General features: G+C 37.9%; 2 protein-coding genes across 7 annotated transcripts in view; one reads left to right on the top strand and one right to left on the bottom strand.

Moving 5' to 3' along the window:
• Positions 1-20,295, bottom strand: part of LOC150088262 (acetyl-CoA acetyltransferase, mitochondrial-like) — a 670,540-nt gene that overhangs the window by 44,609 nt on the left and 605,636 nt on the right. The window lies entirely within an intron of this gene.
• Caf1-55 (chromatin assembly factor 1 p55 subunit) overlaps positions 1-20,295 on the top strand; it is a 406,164-nt gene that overhangs the window by 336,917 nt on the left and 48,952 nt on the right. For all 3 annotated transcript variants that reach the window (XM_090369421.1, XM_090369420.1, XM_090369424.1), the window contains one exon: positions 10,719-10,931. In XM_090369421.1, the coding sequence (XP_090225547.1) occupies positions 10,719-10,931 (213 nt within the window). The remainder of the gene's footprint in view (positions 1-10,718; positions 10,932-20,295) is intronic.

Below are 20,295 nucleotides of genomic sequence, written 5' to 3'. Positions count from 1 at the left end.
GGTAGTGAAAAGAAGCACAAATGTCGGTCAAAATATTTAATATTCAAATATTTGTACATATAAAATAGTCTGCATTACATAGGTATATAATTATGTGGTAACTACTTACATATCAAAATTAAACTTAAAATTCCAATTAAAATCATGAATTTGATTGATCTAAATTGATATTAACTGATTTAATTTAATTGATGAATTTAATCATGAAAAATATGTCGATTTTGGGTTGTAGTTTGCCCTCTTCCTGGCAAACTAAAAGGGGTTTTAACTTAAAATCCCCTGCAGCGTTACCACCCAACAATAAAGTCAACCGATCCTTCCCCACTTTGAAACCTGGCGTGTTCTTCTTCTTCTTCTTTCGATATGAAACTTCTTTTAGCCATTCGTTTCCAAAAAAGTCCTGCTTCATCTATGTTAAAAATTTGTTGAGAAGTAGAACACATAATACCCCTCTTCAATAATTTTAACAAGTTCTTTTTTGCAAGTTGTGGCTCCTTGATTTCCACTTGTGGCTTCTCCCTGGATTTTAAATCTATTCAACCAGCCCTTACTAGTTTTAAATTGTTCCACGTTTTTTTTTTTTTTTTTTTTTTTATGTGATTGGGCTAATCATATGGCCTAATCTCTCTCTCTCTCTCTTTTTTTTTTTTTTTTTTTTTTTTTTTATGTGATTGGGCTAATCATATGGCCTAATCTCTCTCTCTCTCTCTTTTTTTTTTTTTTTTTTTTTTTTTTATATAATTTTTAACTTAACTGAATTCTGCATTGGATATTATCTTCAATAAAATTAGTTAAAGTCTCTCCATTTCAATCCTAATAGCCGGCATAGCTCTAGTTGCTTGCAGTGGAACAGCTGTCTTTCTTACTGCTAAAATCAATTCTTTATTTTTTATAATTGTTCTTATAGTTAAACTTGTCAGTCCTAAATTATGGCACACATCCGCATGTCGTTGACCGGAATCAATTCGCTTCAAAACATCTAATTTAATTTTCAAATTCAGTCTTTTTCTTACATTTGTAGTCTTTGTACTGCATCCGGATGTTGTTGCTTTTTCATTCTTATCTGCCATTATTAACTCTTCAAAAATGTAACTGCATTGGTTGCATTAATTATGATATGATGTTCGAGTAAACTGTCCATTACGCATGATGTCTAATACTGTACTGAGTGATGACTAGACTTCGGATAAATGCATATAATGAAATATTACAAGCAATATATTTCATAATTTTTTAAAATGTTGATCTTGGAACTATGTAACAAGTCGCTGTACTGCAATTAAATTAGAGTGCGAGAAAATTTCTCAAGGGCATGGGGGAACATTTTAATACTGTTTTGCTATTCATTTTCAAGCTATCGACTCCATCAAATGAAACGATTTCATTATATATGCCAAAAATGCCTGTAAAAGAACGTTAGAGAGATTTGTGACAGTGCAGTAGTCAGATAGGGTTATAATATAAGAACAGTGTTATAGCGAATTAGCGTAAAGCGAACCACGTTATAACACGGGCCTGCTGTACTGCATGGGTGTGTGTATAAGTGGGTACCAGAGACAAAGTATATGTGCTATGTGGAGTGTGTGATTAAGGTGCAGCCCGAATATTTGTATGAAAAATGGTTGTGTACTTGTAAGCATGAAAGCTATATGTTTGCATTGTGGACAGTCCTCTACCAAAATTGACTTGGAGGTGGTGGGTGGTAGAGGGGCCCACCACCTCCATGGGCCTAAATTTTTTTTTATTTTTACCCAGCCCGACGAGACCCCGAAATTTTTTTTTTTTCCCTCAAAGATATTTATCCTGCCCTGATTGTAACTTTATATATAAATAAAATCGCTAGCATTACTTTGAAGTTTCATAATAATAAAAAAATTAACTTTCAGATTCAAAATTCAATTTTACCATATTTAATATAATTCTAGAACGAATATCGATATCCACCTGTACTTAAATTTAAAAATTATAACTGACTGTCACTGGCAATTATCAGTGTTACAAGTGAATGTTCTTAGAATTGAAACCAAAATCTCAGATGTAGTAGAACTCGGGATTAACGGTATCACACTTTTAATAAATACTGTATACTGTACACATACAACTTTAAAGGAACCCATTGCCGAGAGACATAATGACATCATATACCCTTGATGTAATGTAAATTGCAGCTATGCCACCTTGAGGGTAAAGGCTACTTAACTGAGCAAAAGTACACAACCTGATCATTTCCACAATGAGTTCAAATTTCGGTGAATTTTGGAGACATTGGCAAAGTGTGCCTTATTGGTCAATTAAAAGTGTCAACAGACAGCTAATACACATTTTTTTTGTAAAAAAAACCTTTAAGAATTTAAATGAAATGTATAACAAAATATTTAAAAAGGTGTGTGTGTGTGTGTGTAGGAAATAGTCCGAAATGTCTGGAAATAACAATTCACGATGATTATTTGTACTGAACCGAGTCCGAACATCCTTCTTGTTACCTTTCCCGAGGCCTGGTCATGTGCAGACCTCTAGTGGGTGATGCCGCTGATGCAATGTTGATTGCTGTTCCTTGGTAGCATGGTGTGGATGCTGACACTGAAGGCGGCTGGTCTGTCGTAAGTGTATGATTAAATATATATATAATTTCAAGATTAAAAAAATATATAATAATTTCAAGCTTAATGTCCAAGTTTGCAGACGATACAAAGGTTGGCAGGGTTGTCAAGGACACTACTGACACTATGCTGCTGCAACAGGATCTGGAAAGGTTGAGCAGATGGGCTGAGAGGTAGCAAATGAAGTTTAACATTGACAAATGTAAAGTACTACACATGGGAAACAGCAACCCCAGAGCAACGTATCAACTCTGGTACTACACTGACAGTGGTAGAGAATGAAAGGGACTTGGGGGTGGTTGTGCAGGCAGATATGAAGTTCTCTGAGCAGTGCAGACAGGCTGCAAGAGTAGCTCATGGAGTATTGTCAACGATATACAGGAATTTTTCCAGCAGGGATAAGGAGGTGATTATTCCATTGTATAAGGCAATGGTCAGGCCACACCTAGAGTACTGTATACAGGTCTGGAGGCCTCATTTCAAGAAGGATGTACAGCTGCTGGAACGAGTACAGAGAAGGGCAACAAGATTAGTGAATGGAACAAAGGGGTGCTCTTACGAAGAAAGGCTTAAGTTTTGCAAATTACAGTGTCTGGAGACTAGGCACCAGCGAGGTGATCTGATAGAGGTGTATAAAGCCTTGAATGGTTTAAGCATGCTCACTGCTGATGGGATTCTTCCTCTAGCTCAGAAAAATCACCTGAGAGGGCATAAATTCAAATTGAGGAAAGACAGATGTAGGATAGACGTGCAGAAATTTGCCTTCAGCCAGCGGGTGGTTGGTTGGTGGAACAGACTTCCATCCCTTGTGGTGGAGGTTGATAGCCTAAATAAGTTTAAGGCTCAGCTGGACAGGTATTTGAACGAACAGAGGGGTGAAGTGGAAGTGTGGTTTTTTTTTTTTTTTTTTTTTTGCTGATGCTGCATAAGCTTGCTTTCTTGCATCACATGCCTCTACTAATGCTAATGCTAATATCCAACACTTGGACACCATGAGCTAGCATGTGAAAAATTCCACATAGGGTACCCTGCCCCTATAACTTTAATCCTCTTATAAACCTAGGGATTTTTACCCTCTCTTCTCCCTTCCCAAAACTTTTGCCTGGTGGACCCTACCACCACACGTTATATTATTATTCTTGTCCTCCCTCCCCCCTCCAAGATGGTGTGCTTCCTCCTCAGGGTTGCTCTTTCTTTCACCCTACCATCCAGCACCATAGCCTTCAACTATACTCCACTCTTACATTTTCACTGTTCCACCCCATCTTCCCAGTAAGCTCTGGTAATGCCATGGTTCACCCCACCAGAACTATTAGCCCAGCTCCCTATGGGACCCCCTAGGCTAAGTGGCCAGATGATAGCGGGACAGGTATTTCGAACGAACGGAGGGGTGAAATGGGAGTAGTAGGTTTTTTTTTTTTTTTTTTTGGCTGATGCTGAATAAGCTTGCTTTCTTGCATCATATGCCTCTGCTAATGCTAATGAACAACAACCTAAAACTATACTGCAGAAACCACACAATACACACCTTATCTGGCGTTCACAGACCGTATTACAAGGAGCGGTACAAAAGTAATTCCTCCTATATTTTTTTCTTCAGAAAAATTTTTAATTCCCACAACTATACCTTTTACATCAAGTAATCCTCAATCATTAAAAAAAAAAAAAAAAAACATTATTTTTTCACAAAGTCACTGTCATCTTTACGTCAGGCGCTGTATTCCAATCCTGTAAAATTCCTTACTCTTGCTTCAGAGGGCTTTGTGAACACTGCGGTCAAGCTGGGCATCGTCCGCAAAATGGGTTCCAAAAGTGCATCCTTCAGTGGGCCGAAGAGGTGAAAGGTCTAAGATTCAGAGGCGCCTCCGTAGCCAGGTGGGAAGGAGCAGCAGTGCATAGCACCCGCTTCTTGATTAGACCGGGGTTCGAGCCCGTCACCACCAAATATGGAGGATGCGGAAAGGTCAGGGAATGACCACCGCATATCCCGGAGCAATATAGCCTTAGTTGCTAATGCTCCTAAAAACCAAACAACAACAACTAAGATTCAGGCGGTGAGGAAGAACAGTGCACCCCAGTTTTTCAATGGCCTCTATTGTGCACAGACTGGTGTGGGGTAGTGCAGAACCTCATTAAGGTTTTGTCTGGTCAAACTCTAAGGAGATCAGGCTTTCAACTTTTTAAACATTTCCACATACTGATCTGAGTTGGTTGTGGTGCCATGACTTTACCAACAGAAGGCTATCTTTGAAACTTGTTGCGTGGTGAATTTTGATGGTGCCACTCCATTGACTGTCTCTTCATTTCAGTCATAATGCTGAATCCAGGTTTTGTCACCTCTGAATATGTGTGGAAGAAGAATTTCTCCTTTACTCTCGTAGCACGGGATACGTTCCAAACACATGATCACTTTCTGCATTTCTTTGTGCTCAAGTGTCTGCATTTTTGGGCCCCACCAGGTGCAAACCTTATAGCCTAGTTCCTTTATGATGGTTATCAGAGTTTCCCTATACATACTGCATCACACAATTCATGTGTTGTGATGTGACAGTCCTTTTTGAGCGTGTCAATTCGGATCTTGTCTGCTGTCACTGACATTACTGGCCAACCACTTTGGGGCTTGTCAGCATTACTTTTCCCACCCTTGAAGTGTCTTGCCCAGCATCTAATTGTACTCACATCTACATTATTGTCACCATAAACATTTTTGAGATGCAGGCCTCCGTAGCCAAGTGGGCAGGAGCGCAGTAGCACACGCTCTTTGAGTAGACCGGGGTTCAAGCCCCTGACTGCTGAATACGGTCGATCTGCCAACCCGCATTGGACCAGCGTGGCAGATTATGGTCCATTTCCCTCAGCATGAATTGTTGAGGAGGCTTCCACCCTGCAGTGGGTTGATAATGGCTGCACTTTACTTTTTTTTTATATAGAGTTTCATTGGCATCAATTCTTTCTTGGTAAAAAAATTTCAATCACCACTTTGCTTGATGCATATATCTGTAACATCCACCTTTTTGAACTATCCGTGTGCTGTGCTTGCAAGACTGATCACAGTGCCACTCAGTATGGTGAAACAAGAGACTTCTAGTGACCACTCAGCGATATGCGAAATGATCTATGGTGCCATATTTTAAAGCAAAAATTGGGAAGCATTACCTTCATTCTGATACGTGTACATCACAAAGTTGCACAAAAAGTTGGGGTGAAACTGTGGCACTGCAAGACAACAAACCCTATACACTTTCCTCTTTTGTGTATGTTGCAATATTGATTAGGAAATATCCTATGGCATAGACCATGACTCACAAATACGTATATTACATTGCGGGAATATGGGGCTCGCTTAGTGCTGATTCACCTAGTGCTCTCTTTTTCGGGAACAAATTATCAGCGCTAAGCGGGGTCACCTGTATGTGTACAGTGGATGCTAGCTGTTGTGATTACATTTCATTTACAAAAATTGTTACCATTAAGTGGAAGGTTTGTTTTTTTTTTTTTTTTTTTTTTTTTGATAAAATATAGAGCTGTGTTTATCTTACCAATCTATATTTATTATCCACTTCTGTGATATAGTACTCTATATAAATTCATACCACTCAAACAATTTCAGTGTTGAGATGAAAAACTAGATGTATAAATTTATAAAAATAAATACAAAAACTTATTATAAACACACTGATCTATTTTTAAAAAATTCCAATGTTCGTTGTTTTAAATCCTTAGCAACTAAATTTTCAATACATGCCTGTAACCTACACAACGATTTGTAGTGTTCACTTTCCAAACCAAAGATTTTTATGCACTCTGGTATAATTCCATCGAATGTATTTACCCACTCTTCAAAATTTTGTGTATTAATAAATGAATTACTCATATACTCTTGGCACTGCACTACTTTCTTCTATATTTATCACAATACCTGGCTGAATACAGCCAGCTGTATGAAAACAGTTTTTGATTGTTCAGAAATTAAATCCCAAGCACTAGCCATCATATGTGCTGCCTCTAATAAGTTTATTGTTTTTGTTATGTCCTTGGATATTGTCACTTTCTTCAATATCTACAATAATATTTCCTTGCATTGTACTCAAGTACAATGTTTTGAAAACCTTTTTGGGTCCTTATTCGCTAGAAGAAATAAGAGTGTAATGATGTCCAACTGCACATTCGGATGAGTTGTACAGTTATCTAAGGTAGTTAATTGTTATTATTATTTACTAAGGCGCATTTAGGGCTAGAGCCTCAAGCTGCGAACAAATTTAGACTATGTATATAAAGTGCTTAGCATCATAATACACAGCCATTTCTGAATAAACAGAAAATTTTTTAAGGTGGCATCGTTTTAGGTTATATCTCATATTGTGAATGCCTTCACAACGAGTTGCCATGATATTGCACTACTTTGAATAAGTAACGCTTCACCTAAGGAGAAGACTAGTGTTACTTTTTCTCAGATAGGTACCACCACCCAGACAGCACTGTTTCAGGGCTATTTGGCCCTTCGTCAGTGAGTGGGTAGGTACCAAGATATCTGAGAATAAGTAACACTAGTCTTCTCCTTAGGTGAAGCGTTACTTATTCGAAGTAGTGCAATATCATGGCAACTCGTTGTGAAGGCATTCACAATATGAGATATAACCTAAAACGATGCCACCTTAAAAAATTTTCTGTTTATTCAGAAATGGCTGTGTATTATGATGCTAAGCACTTTATATACATAGTCTATTATTATTTACTTATTTTTATTTATTTATTTTTTTTTTTACTGGCTTGTGATAATTCTGTCCCATTCCTTCAGAAAGTAAAAAAAAAAATTGACACATAATCCATGCAATTATGTTGATATTATTTATAGCTGGTATGTTTTCTGTCCTCTGACAACATGTGGATGCTTACTTTCCCAGTTACAAAAGTTTTTTTTTTTTTTTTTTTTATTGTGCCTGTTATCTCTGTGCACATAAGGAGTACAGTCACTTTACTTTTTTTTTTTTTTTTTTTTAGCTGTGAAATTTCTGGACATTTGATAAAGGGCAAGCAGGCATTGCTAAAAAATAAACACTACTTTCATCAGTGTTGAAAATACAGTTAGGACTAAATTCTTCTAGTAAATTAGATAAAACAGTGTCCATCCATGTTTTTTGCTGAACTTGTAATCAAGTCTGATTTTTCTGCATGAGGTGTTTTTTTATATATATATATATATATATATATACAGTGTTATGTCTTTCCTTCCAACTGCTTAAATTCATTTACATCGTGTTCATTTTTAAATTCCCTTGCCTTTTTGCATAAGATATTTCTACTGATAGGAGTATATTTTAATCTTGAATTTGTGAGCCTTTTCAGAAACAATTTTTACATAAGTTTATTCTTTCCAATTTTTTTTTTTTTTTTGTTCAGATTGTCACTCGCAGTCATTCCTGATTCACACAATTTTCTATTCTTTAAAACTTTACACATATGGTGTAAACTTTAAAACTTGGTACTTCTCCTGATTCCACTTAGGCAATGGATCATAAGCAGTTGGAATTTTGTTCTGTTTACTCCAACTTAAATCTCTGTGTTTCTGTGACATTTCTATTCTAAGAAAAAGTAAAATCACATTTCATTTCTCGATGGACGTTAGTTTCAAAATGAACTAAAGTTTATTCATGGAAAGCAGACAGTAGGTTCGGTGCTGCACATGTGTAACACCAGTAACCTGTTGTACATATGTAGTAGTTAAATTTTACAAATAGTAGGTTAGATTGCTCTTTTCCTCAACCATGTAACCCAATAGCAAAAACATAATTTTCTTGATTATTCACTTGCTTTTGTTTACAGGCACTCTCCTACTTTTCATGACAGCTACAGATATGGCAGGGATTAGAAGTTAAAATGTACAACTTTCATGCAACGAGGATAAGGTCGTAATCATTTGGCATGGTCAAGGTTGTAAATAATCAACAAATTTCTGACTTATGCCCAATTTTAGGTGTTCTGGAAGGCACATATCCTAATTGAAACAAAAAATTATAATAATAAACAGTGGCTGATACCAATAACCAGCAATAGCATTAACTGGCATTCACTGTATACTGGAACCAATCCAAACTATTTCAAACTGTTTCAAGCTGGCCATCCTTCAAAAAAAGACAAAAAAAAAAAAAAAAACATCTAAACAATTACAAACACTCAATCACTCTATTAAACCACATTGCTAAGACCTTTGATACAGTACAACTATATAAGACCTCAAATGGCAAAGAACATGACATTTTTCTAAAAAAGACAAATCTGTAGTAACCATTCTATTATAGTTGTAGTGGTCCCTCACCAGCTTAGGAACAACCTGTTAAAATTGCCTTGTGTCTGTCATACCCCCATCAGGTGCATCATTTTAAGTTACAGCATACCCTCTATGATCTTGGCTGCTGGATTGCTGTAAATGGGCTTTTTATAAACCCAGTCAAGTATTATCACCTTCCCATCTCCGAGAACCAGAACCCAAATCAGAAGCTGTCTACTGCATTGGTTGCACAGCTATTCAAAAAGTTCAAAAGGATCTCAGCATAATTTTCTCAAACTTGCAAATTTGACATATTTCTCATGTCAGTAGCCACACCTACAAATCAGTTGGTTTAATTAAGAGAGATAAATACAGATCATTTTAAATATTTTAGACATACTTTTTCTCTCTCTTCAAAGTTACTGCTCTGCTTCAACTTAATTCTGCCTCATCCATATCCATCTAGAATCTGCACCACAAGGTATATTCAAAGAAAATTAAAGCTTAAAGCAATACTTCAGATACTTGAGAAATTCTCTCATCTACTTTCAGCTTTTGCCATTAGATGGCTTAGATGGCCAAAAAAAAAACTCCGAAATGTCTTAGATTACTCCTCAAGATCTCCCCCCCCCCCCCGCACGCGTTTCCTCAAGATATTACGAAGTTCTTAACTTAATCCACTTCTTTAGCTTCTGTGTTTCCTGCAAGGTAATCAGAAGAAAAACAACTTTTCATGTACTTGCCAGTGGACATCTACCCAATCTTATAGGTAGAAGGAATCTCTTTTGTTGAGTAGTATTCATTTGAGCAAAGATGGTGCAAGGATTTTTGCTAGTATCTAGCAAAAATCTAGTATCTCTTGCAAATTTTCCTGCCTTCAAGGTTCAGGAAAACTCTAATCTCTAATTAGGGGGAGAAGAGTAATATAGACCCCATTTATCTGGGTTAAAGTAATGCTTGTGCACATCTCAAGAATTCTTGTTTGTTCCAGCTGGAACCGCCAACTTTGGCAAGGTGGCAATGTGTTAAATGAGTCAGAAGATAAAAATAGGAAAATGAGGCTAAATAACTTCTCTGTGTCAGAGAAGTAAACGTAGAAGAATGCATTGTCTGAACTGTGTCTACAGTAGTGTGGAGTGTAATTAATAAAATCTTCAAACTCCTGTTCAGGACAACTAATGCTGTATAATCTCAAGTGTTAACGGAAACATGGTGCACTCAGCAATTGGGGGTGACGAGTTCCACTATGGTATGAATAATATATTTAGAAAAGATAGGGAAGCTGGAAGAGGTAGTGTAGTGCTTCTTATCAGAGGCAGCCTGAATGGGAAAAAAACACATCTGCCAGCATAGAATCTGCATAGTGAGTTAATTAGCAGCATACGACAAGATGTAACTGGCTTTGTGTATGGGTTCATTAGCATCTCCTGTTTGTTTAAATTAGGTACTAATACAGTAAGTTATGCTTACCATCTATCTTTTTTACTAATGATGGGTTACAACAATGTACCATAGCAGGGATATCTTGTTATGAAACATTTCTTGTGCATATAATTATCATATGATTATTAACTTGTAACAGACTGCCATCTTTGTGCCTAAAGTGGAGGTTTTTGACTCAGTTGCTATAGGTTGACTACCCTTCTCTTGTCTGACACATACAAGATATCTTTTTTCAACCTCTGTTCTCTTTTATGCACAGCACAATTAGATGTAGCATGTTTATTAAAATGGCAATATTACTCATGTTCCCTTTATGTTCTACTTTCTTCACACAGAAAAAAATTTTTTTTTTTTTCCCTTAATGGTTTTTTTATTATTTTATTATTATTATTTTTTTATTACTGTAGACAGTAGCACTGTGGGATCTTCGTAACTTGAAACTCAAGCTACATTCCTTTGAGTCCCACAAAGATGAAATATTCCAGGTTCAGTGGTCTCCTCATAATGAAACAATACTTGCTTCTAGTGGAACAGATCGAAGGCTCCACGTCTGGGATCTCAGTAAAATTGGGGAGGAGCAATCAGCAGAAGATGCTGAAGATGGACCTCCCGAATTGCTAGTGAGTTTTCTGTTTAACTAAGATCATAATTATTTGTATTTCTGTTAATCGTATTAATTTTTTTGTATTTCAGAAACTCCCTGGCACTGAAGGAAATTATTCTAAATACATTGAATAATATATGCTATAATAATATGTGACAGATTAACAAGACCCCCCCACCGTTTCCCAAACTGGTGAATTTCTGCTTCTTTTTGTGAACAAATTTGGTGTCTGGTGTTCTATGGTAGTGTACTTTACAAAATAGAAATTTGCATTAATAGCCTTTTGTTCAATAATTTCATAATACTTGTGTATTGCAAAGCTAAATAACAATGTCTTTCAGTAGGATGCTAAATAAATACTACTTAAATTTTCAGAAGAAATGTATGCAATATTTTCCATGTATTGTAAAATCTAAATAGAGGTGAATTGTTTGCTTTGTAAATCAGTGGGAAACAGATGTAATCAGACATTTTCAAAATAGTTGTTACCTTTCATGATGATGATGAAATGCAACAGCTATTTTGCAAATGGTTGTTTCCATTATGGTGAAAATGATATCATCAGGTCCATATACTTATTTGCATCGTTTGACAGAGAACACGTCTTCCAGTAGGTTATGCCAATCGTGAAGACATTTTCAAAAATCTGCTTCTCAGTAGCAACACAAAAAACGTGAAAGAATAAAAGCAACAGGCATTGTGAATGAAATTGCACGAATAGGGAAAGAAATGGTATGTTTCTCAGTGGAGCCATTTTTGGTTGATGAAATTCAAAAAGAATCTCAAGTGTTAAAACTTGTGGGATATTTGTTATTACAGAAACAAATTTCAAATTCCTTAAATTTATTGCTATTTCCAGAGTTCTGCTTAATTTTTTTTAAGTGATGCTGAAAATCACCATCACTTAAAAAAAATTATGTAGAACTCTGGAACTGATAATTATGGCTGAGAACTAAAATGCATGGGATGCGTAAATTATCTGGTGATATAAACTACGCTGTAATCAAGATACAAAGGAGGTTAGGCAAGTTAAGGCAGAAGCTTATGGGAAGTATCTGGCAAAGAATGTCAAGAAATGCAGCAAACACTTCTAACAGTAGAAGCAAGAGCCAAAAAAAAAAACCCCACACACCCCTTCTCATCCACTTGCTCCAAATGTTTGTATGGTTCTGACATGAATATGTTTAAGCTATCAACTACAACAGATGGAAGTTTGTTCCAGTAATCAACCGCCCTCTGGCTAAAGGCAAACTTCCACACATCTATCCTACAACCGTCTTTCCTCAATTTGAATTTATGCCTTCTCGGCTGGATTATTCTGAGCAAGAGGAACAAACCATTCAAGGCTTTACACACCTCAATCAGATCACCTCCCAGTTGCCTAATCTCCAGACACTGCAATTTGCAAAACTCAAGCCTTTCTTCATAAGAGCAACCCTTTGTTCCATTCACTAATCTTGTTGCCCTTCTCTGTACTCGTTCCAACAGATCTACATCCTTCTTAAAATAAGGCTTATAGACATGTATACAGTACTCAAGGTGTGGCCTGACCATCGCCTTATACAAAGGATAATCACCTCCTTATCCCTGCTAGAAAAATTCCTGTATATCATTGACAAGATACCATGAGCAACTCTTGCAGACCGTCTCCACTGCTCAGAAAACTTCATATCTGCCTGCACAATTACACCCAAGTCCTTTTCACTCTCTACCGCTGTCAGTGTAGTACCACACAGTTGATACGTTACTCTGGGATTATTGCTTCCCACATACAGTACTTTACATTTGTCATTGTCATACTTCAGTTGCCACCTCTCAGCCCCCATCTACTCAACTTTTCTAGATCCTGTTGCAGCAGCATACTGTAAGTAGTGTCATTAACAACCCTGCCAACCTTCCTATCATCTGCAAACTTGAACACTAAGCCTGATATATCTTCATCAATATCATTGATGAATACAGAAAACAACAATGGACCCAACACTGAACCCTGAGGGACTCCACTAATAACATTAGCACACAAAGAGCAGTGTCCATTGATTACCACTGTCCGTCTTCTTCCAATCGACCATCCCTTTATCCATAGCAGCAATTCACCTCCAGTTTCACACTGCTCCAATTTGTGCAGCAGTCTTCTATGTGTAACAGTATCAAAAGCCTTTCTAAGATCCAGATATATGAGATCAGAATTCTTCTTTGCATCCAGTTTCTTTGTGACTACATCATAGTATCCAATCAAATTGGTTAGACAAGACTTCCCCTTAACAAACCCATGCTGTGTCCGAGCTAAAACTGAAGTTTTTGTCTAAACGATCCTGCAATGTTTCTATTAACCAGAGTCTCCATTAATTTTCCTAGAACAGACAGTTCTATTATTACATGTCTCCCGTTGATCCTCCTTTGCGAATTGGGGTCACATTTGCACATTTCCAGTCCTTAGGTACCTCCCTGAGTCCAAGGAAGCTCTCATAATTATGGATAAGAGTTTGCTTACTTTGTTTGCTGCCTCCTTTAATATAACTGGATAGATTCAATCCACCCCAGATGCATTTCTTATGTTTATCTTCAACAATTTCTCCTCCGCTTTACTCTCAGTTATTCCAAGATTATCTAGCTTACTGACAGAGTTGAATACACCTCTGGCATTCCCCTCGCTGAATAACTCCTCGTGTGTGAATGTAGAGGCAAAATATTCATATAGTTTGTTAGCTACCTGAGCAGGATCATCAACAGTTGAACCATCGATATCAAGTGGACAAATCTGGTTCATCCCCTTCCTTCTAAAGCTTACATAAGTAAAGAACGCCTTGCTGTTTTTCTTTGCATACTTAGCCAAAGATTTCTATCGTAATCTGCCTTTGCCTGCCTAACCTCCTTTGTGACTTGGTTACAGAACAGCTTATATATTTCATAGGCTTCTTTGTCACCTGTTAATTTATATGTATCCCATGCATTTTTCTTCTCTGCCACATTTCTAATTAGTTCATCTGACATCCATTTAGGCCTAAATCTTGAACATTATTTCTTTGATTGCTCCCCATTTTGAATTTGCTGTTCATAACATCATCAGTTGGTCCAACCGGATAGAATTTAAATACTGTCTCAGACTACCGTAATCACCATTGTGAAAACAAAAACCCTTCCCTTTACCCCTAATAGTATTTACCTCTTTGAGTAAATCCCACCCACATATTCCAGTCAATCCCTGGGGAATTACAATCCCCTATTATAAACGGCGCCTCCGTGTGGGCAGGAGCAGCAGTGCATAGCACATGCTTCTTGATTAGACCGGGGTTAGAGCCCATGACCACCAAATACGGAGGATGCGGAAAGGTCAGGGAATGACCACCGCATATCCCTGGACCAATGTGGCCTTAGTTGTTATGCTCCTAAAAACCAAATAACAAATAAAAAAAAAAAAAAAAACCTCCATCATAAGACACTGATTTACTTGCCCACTCTTTCTCTGCACAATTGCTCATTATACTCATCAGATTCATTAGGCCTATAACACACCTATTCTCATTTTTCTTTTCCCAGTGCATATGTCACACCAAACAGACTCAACATTGCATTGGTCACCAACATCAATTGGATGTACTTCCTTAGATTTTATGTGTTTCTTAACTAACAGCATAACTACTCCTCCCTTCCTGTCCTGTCTATCCTTTCTGTAGACATCATCATCAGCCATTTTCAATCCACTGCAGGATGAAACCCTCTCCAGCAACTTTCCAGTTCCTTCTGTTTTGTGCCATGGCCATCCATTTACCACCCGAAAACTCGTGAATTTCATCTATCCATCTCCGCCGTTGTCTTCCAGGTTTTCTTCTAGCTCCTCTTGGGTACCATTCTGTTATTTTCTTAGTCCATCTGTCATCATGTCTTTGACATATGTGTCCTGCCCAAGACCATTTTAATTCTTTAGTTTTAATAAGAATGTCCTTTACTTGAGTTTGCTGCCTAATCCTTGTGTTTCTCTTCTTATCTAACCGTCTGATCCCAATATAATCCGTTCCATTCTTCGCTGTATAGTTCTCAGCTTCTCTTCCATTCTTTTGGTGAGTGCCCAAGTTTCACTTCCATGAGTCATGGTGGGAAGTATACATTGGTTCATTATTTTATGTTTCAGACAAACTGGGATATTGCTTTTCAATATGTGACTATATTTCCTGAATGCTATCCATCCAAACTTTATTCTTCTCTTGACTTCCAGCCATTTATCATTTTTACAGTTAATAACTTGTCCCAGATAAGTATATGAATTCACCTTTTCAATTACTGCTCTTTCAATCATTATGCCCTTTTCTGTGGCATACTTGTTCATCATTACTTTTGTTTTAGCAATATTCATCTTTAGTCCAAAGTCCGTACTAGCTATGCATAACTGATTAAGATTTTCCTTCAATTCTTTGGCATCGTGGCTTACCCGCTGGCTAAAGGCAAATTTCCGCACGTCTATCCTACATCTGTCTTTCCTCAATATCAATTTATGCTCTCTCAGGTGATTATTCTGAGCAAGAGGAAGAATCCCATCAGCATTGAGCATGCTCAAAACATAGAGGTGTATAACCTCTATCAGATCACCTCACTGGTGCCTAGTCTCCAGACACTGTAATTGGCAACACTTAAGCCTTTCTTCGTAAGAGTACCCCATTGTTCCTTTCACTAATCTTGTTGCCCTTCTCTATACTCGTTCCCGCAGCTCTACATCATTCTTGAAATCAGGCCACCAGACCTGTATACAGTACTCAAGGTGTGGCCTGACCATTGCCTTATAACAATGGAATAATCACCTCCTTATCCTTGCTAGAAAAATTCCTGTATATCATTGACATGACACCATGAGCTACTCTTGCAGCCTGTCTGCACTGCTCAGAGAACTTCATATCTGCCTGCACAATTACCCCCAGGTCCTTTTCATTCTCTACCACTGTCAGTGTAGCACCACAGAGTGGATACGTTGCTCTGGGGTTGCTGTTTCCCATATGTAGTACTTTACATTTGTCAATGTTAAACTTCATTTGCCACCTCTCAGCCCATCTGCTCAACCTTTCCAGATCCTGTTGCAGTAGCATAGTGTCAGTAGTGTCCTTGACAATTCTGCCAACCTTTGTATCGTCTGCAAACTTGGACAATAAGCTTGATATACCATCATCAATATCATTTATAAATACAGAAAACAATAATAGACCCAACACTGAGCCCTGAGGGACTCCACTAATAACATTAGTCCACGATGAGCAGTGTCCATTGATTACCACTCTCTGTCTTCTCCCCCTCAACCACCCCTTTATCCATAGCAGCAATTTGCCTCCAATGTCACACTGCTCCAATTTGTGTAGCAGTCTTCCATGTGCAACAGTATCAAAAGCCTTTCTAAGATCCAAGTATATAATATCAAAGTTATTCCCTGCATTCTTTTGTGACTGCATCATAGTATCCAATCAGATTGGTCAGGCAAGACTTCCCCTTAACAAAACCATGCTCTGCCTGAGCTATAACTGAAGTCTTGTCTAGATGATACTGCAGTGCTTCTTTAACCAGTGCCTCCATTAATTTTCCTGGAACAGAAGTTAAACTCATAGGTCTGTAATTACTTGTGTCAGCCTTTGATCCTCCTTTGTGAATTGGGTTCACATTTTGTACATCTCCAGTCTATGGGTACCTTCCCTGAGTCCAAGGAAGCTCTCATAATTATGGCTTAGGGTTTGCTTATTCCCTTTGCTGCCTCCATTAATATAACTGGATAGATCCCATCCACCCCAGGTGCCTTTCTTTTGTTTATCTTCAACAATTTCTCCTCCACTTTACTGTCAGTTATTACAAGATTCTCTAGCTTACTGCCAGAGTTGAATACACCTCTGGCATTCCCCTCACTGAATAACTCCTCATTTGTGAATGTCGAGGCAAAATATTCATTTAGTGTGTTAGCTACCTTAGCAGGATCATCAACAGTTGACTCATTGATATCAAGTGGACCAATCTGATTCATCCCCTTCCTTCTAGAGTTTACATAAGTAAAGAACCCTTTGCTGTTTTTCTTTGCATCTCTTGTCAAAGATTTCTCGTAATCTGCCTTTGCCTGTCTAACCTCCTTTTTAACTTGGTTACAGATCAACTTGTATCTATCATAGGCTTCTGTGTCACATGTTAATTTATATGTATCCCATGCATTTTTCTTCTCTGTTCATACGTCTCATTAGTTCATCTGACATCCATTTAGGCCTAAACCTTGAACAATATTTCTTAGTTGGTATGTAAAGCCTAGTAGCTTCCAAGAAAAGTTCTTTGAATACTTTCCATTTTGAATTTGCTGTATAGAATTTAAATACTTTCTCAGAGCATCATAATTGCCTTTACGAAAGCAATAACCCTTCCCTTTAACCCTGATGGTAGTTACCTCTTTGAGTAAATCCCACTTCAGCACACTGTGATCCCTGCCACCTAGTGGTTCCTTTATCTGCACATTCTTAATGCATGAAGAATTACTACTGATAATCAAATCAAGAGTATTACTCCTTCTAGTTGCCTCTCGAACATGCTGATGTAGAAAGCAATCATCCAATAAATTCACAAAAGCCGTGCTAGTGTGTGAGTGACCAACTCACAAATTCCAGTCAATATCTGGGAAATTAAAATCCCCCTTTATAAGACTCTCTGATGTACTGGCCCACTCTATTTCCCTGTACAGTTTCTTATTATTATACTCATCAGATTCATTAGGTCTATAGTACACTCCTACTCTCAATTTTGATCTCAATGTTAATGAACCTGTCCAAGTTGCTGAGAAACTGATTAAGTAGTAGCAGTATTTTGCATCTACATTCACACATGAGTACTGAGAAGTTCTTTACTGAGCAGAATTTAACCGGAAGATAAATGATTTTGTGATAACTAAGAAGAAAGAGGAAGAAAAATTGTTGAGGTCCAACTTAAAAAAGCCGTGGGGTGGATGGGATCTGTCCACTTATATTAATAAAGGCAGCAAAGGAGGTACGCAAACCCTTTGTCCTAATTATGATAGCATCTCTAGATTTTGGAGAGATCCGTATAGACTGAAGATGTGTAAATGTAGCTCCAGTTCACAAAGGGCAACATGAGTAATTATAGACCTGTTAGCTTAATTTCTGTTCAAGAGAAACTAATGCATGGTGATCTAGTCAGGAATCCACTGATACTGCAGTTACAGCACAGATTTGACAACATGCATTCTTGTCTGGTCAGTATAATTGGATATTATAAGGCAGTAAAAAGGCTGGATGAAAAATAATTTTTATATTATGTACTTGGATTTCAGGATGGTGTTTGATACTGTTGTATGTAAAAGTGCTGTACAAATTGGAACATTGTGACATTGGACAAGTTATTGCTCTGAGTAAAGGTATCATTAAGTCAGAGAAGACAGAGTGGTTATTAATGGGCACTGCTCTTCATGGTCTGATGACCAGGGTTCAGCGCTGGACCCATTGTTGTTTTATATTCATTAATGTTATTTGATACCAAGGTTAATGTATAAGTTTGCAGATGGTACCGAGGTTAGCAAGGTGATTAATGACAGTAATCAGGGTAAACTGCTAAAACAAGGTCTAACGAAATTAGGCCTATGGGCTGAAAAAGTATAGTTGAAATTTAACGTTCATAAATGCTAGGTACTGCCTGTGGGTAGCAGTAATTCCAGGTTAATGTACGAATTGTGTGATACTACACTCAGGTCAGTGGAAAAAGTGCAGATAGACTACCAGGACAGCTCATGGAGTTTTTATATGATATACAGCAACTTTATTAGCAGTAATAAGGAAGTGTTTCTTTCTCGGGGAGGTGCCATCTGCTTTGATGATAGTATCGGGGTTTTTTTTAACCTCTTTCTTTGGGTGGAGATAACTGTTTGTTTCCTATTGTATAACGGTTATACTGCATCTTGAGTGATGCATACATCTCTGGAGGATGCAGAGAAGGGCAATGAGATTGAAGGGAATGAAAGGATGGTGTTACCAAGACATTCTTCAGCATCTTGCAACTAGGTACATGTTAAGTGAACTGATGGAGGTGTTTAAGGCTTTAAATAGATTGAGCAATTTCAATGTTGATGCCATTCTTCCTCTTCCTCAGGCTACACACATGAGGGGGTGTAAATTGAAATTGAGGGAGGATGGTTGGAAGATAGATGTCAGGAGATTTTCCTTGAACCAGCAGGTTGTTGACTGTTGGAACAAACTTCCTTCTAGTGTTGTGGGGAAAGCATAGTGATTTAGTGTCATTTAGTGTTTACTAAAAGCTGCATACTGTGTGAAGTTGGGGGAACCAGCTCCACATAGTATACTCTATGTCGCAGTACAGATGCTGTGAAGACCAGCAATGTTGTGAATTATTATATAGTCTGCTGTGGACACTTAGCCACTGGATCCCGGAAACTGGTGACGACAGAGTTTGCATTTTACTGCAGAATCGCTCTGATGTTTGCCTTAACCAGAAGAACAAGGTTATCAGCAAAGTCAACTGGGCCAAGATTCACCCCCCCCCCCCCAGAAACTTGTCTAGCAACAATTTCCAGAAGCAGGCTCTCCACTGACTCCTGGGGCCATCCTTGTGTTACATTGTTATCTTTTCTTGACCGAAACTTGTCTATCACTGAGTAGTTTTGTTTACACCTGTATAAATTCTTAGGTATTCCTGCATGGCAAAGTATGCTGAGCCACCATAATGCATCAAATGCCCCAGCAAAGTCAGTGCATGTGGAAAGCAGGTAGATTTAGTGTGGAGTTTTTTTTTTTTTTTTTTTATGAGAACCCCAAACACGAGAGGTATTAGAACCTATAGTACTTAGTACCGTGCTTGGGTTGGAGTTCAAGTCCATTGTTGACATTGGACTTGAACTTCTGTGGATTGTAATTTTCAGGAAATACGTATGAAGGAAGGTTGTTCCAGAAAACGGCAGTTGAATGAATAAATGAGGAAGATGAAAAGTTGGTTCTGTGGGTTTGAAGCTGGACAGTAAATGGATGTTGACTGGTGGCGGCACCTGTTCGGACTGTTTTGAAAGAGAGAGCGGGAATTATAGAAGCCAATTCAGAAGAACAGTGACCATGGAAGTATCTGTAGAAGAGGCATGCAGCAGAAACAGTACGTCTATGAGAAAGCGAGGGGAGAGACTCTGTTAGAGATGAATCATTAATTAACCTAACTGCCCTCTTCTGAATGGAATCAAGAAGCCTGAGAGAGGTTTTGGGGGCACCACCCCAAATGTGGGAACAATATTCCATGGCAGGGCGGATTTGCGATTTATACAGAGTGAGCAGCTGTTTGGAAGAAAAGTAATGCCGAGAGTGAAAGAGAAAACCAAGTTTTTTAGATGCAGAGGAAGCAATATTTGTAATGTG

This window comes from Mastigoproctus giganteus, chromosome 3 (genome assembly GCF_048544385.1).
Source record: "Mastigoproctus giganteus isolate SK-2022 chromosome 3, ASM4854438v1, whole genome shotgun sequence".
Classification (NCBI taxonomy): domain Eukaryota; kingdom Metazoa; phylum Arthropoda; class Arachnida; order Uropygi; family Thelyphonidae; genus Mastigoproctus; species Mastigoproctus giganteus.
This window is presented reverse-complemented; position numbering and strand designations above follow the sequence as displayed.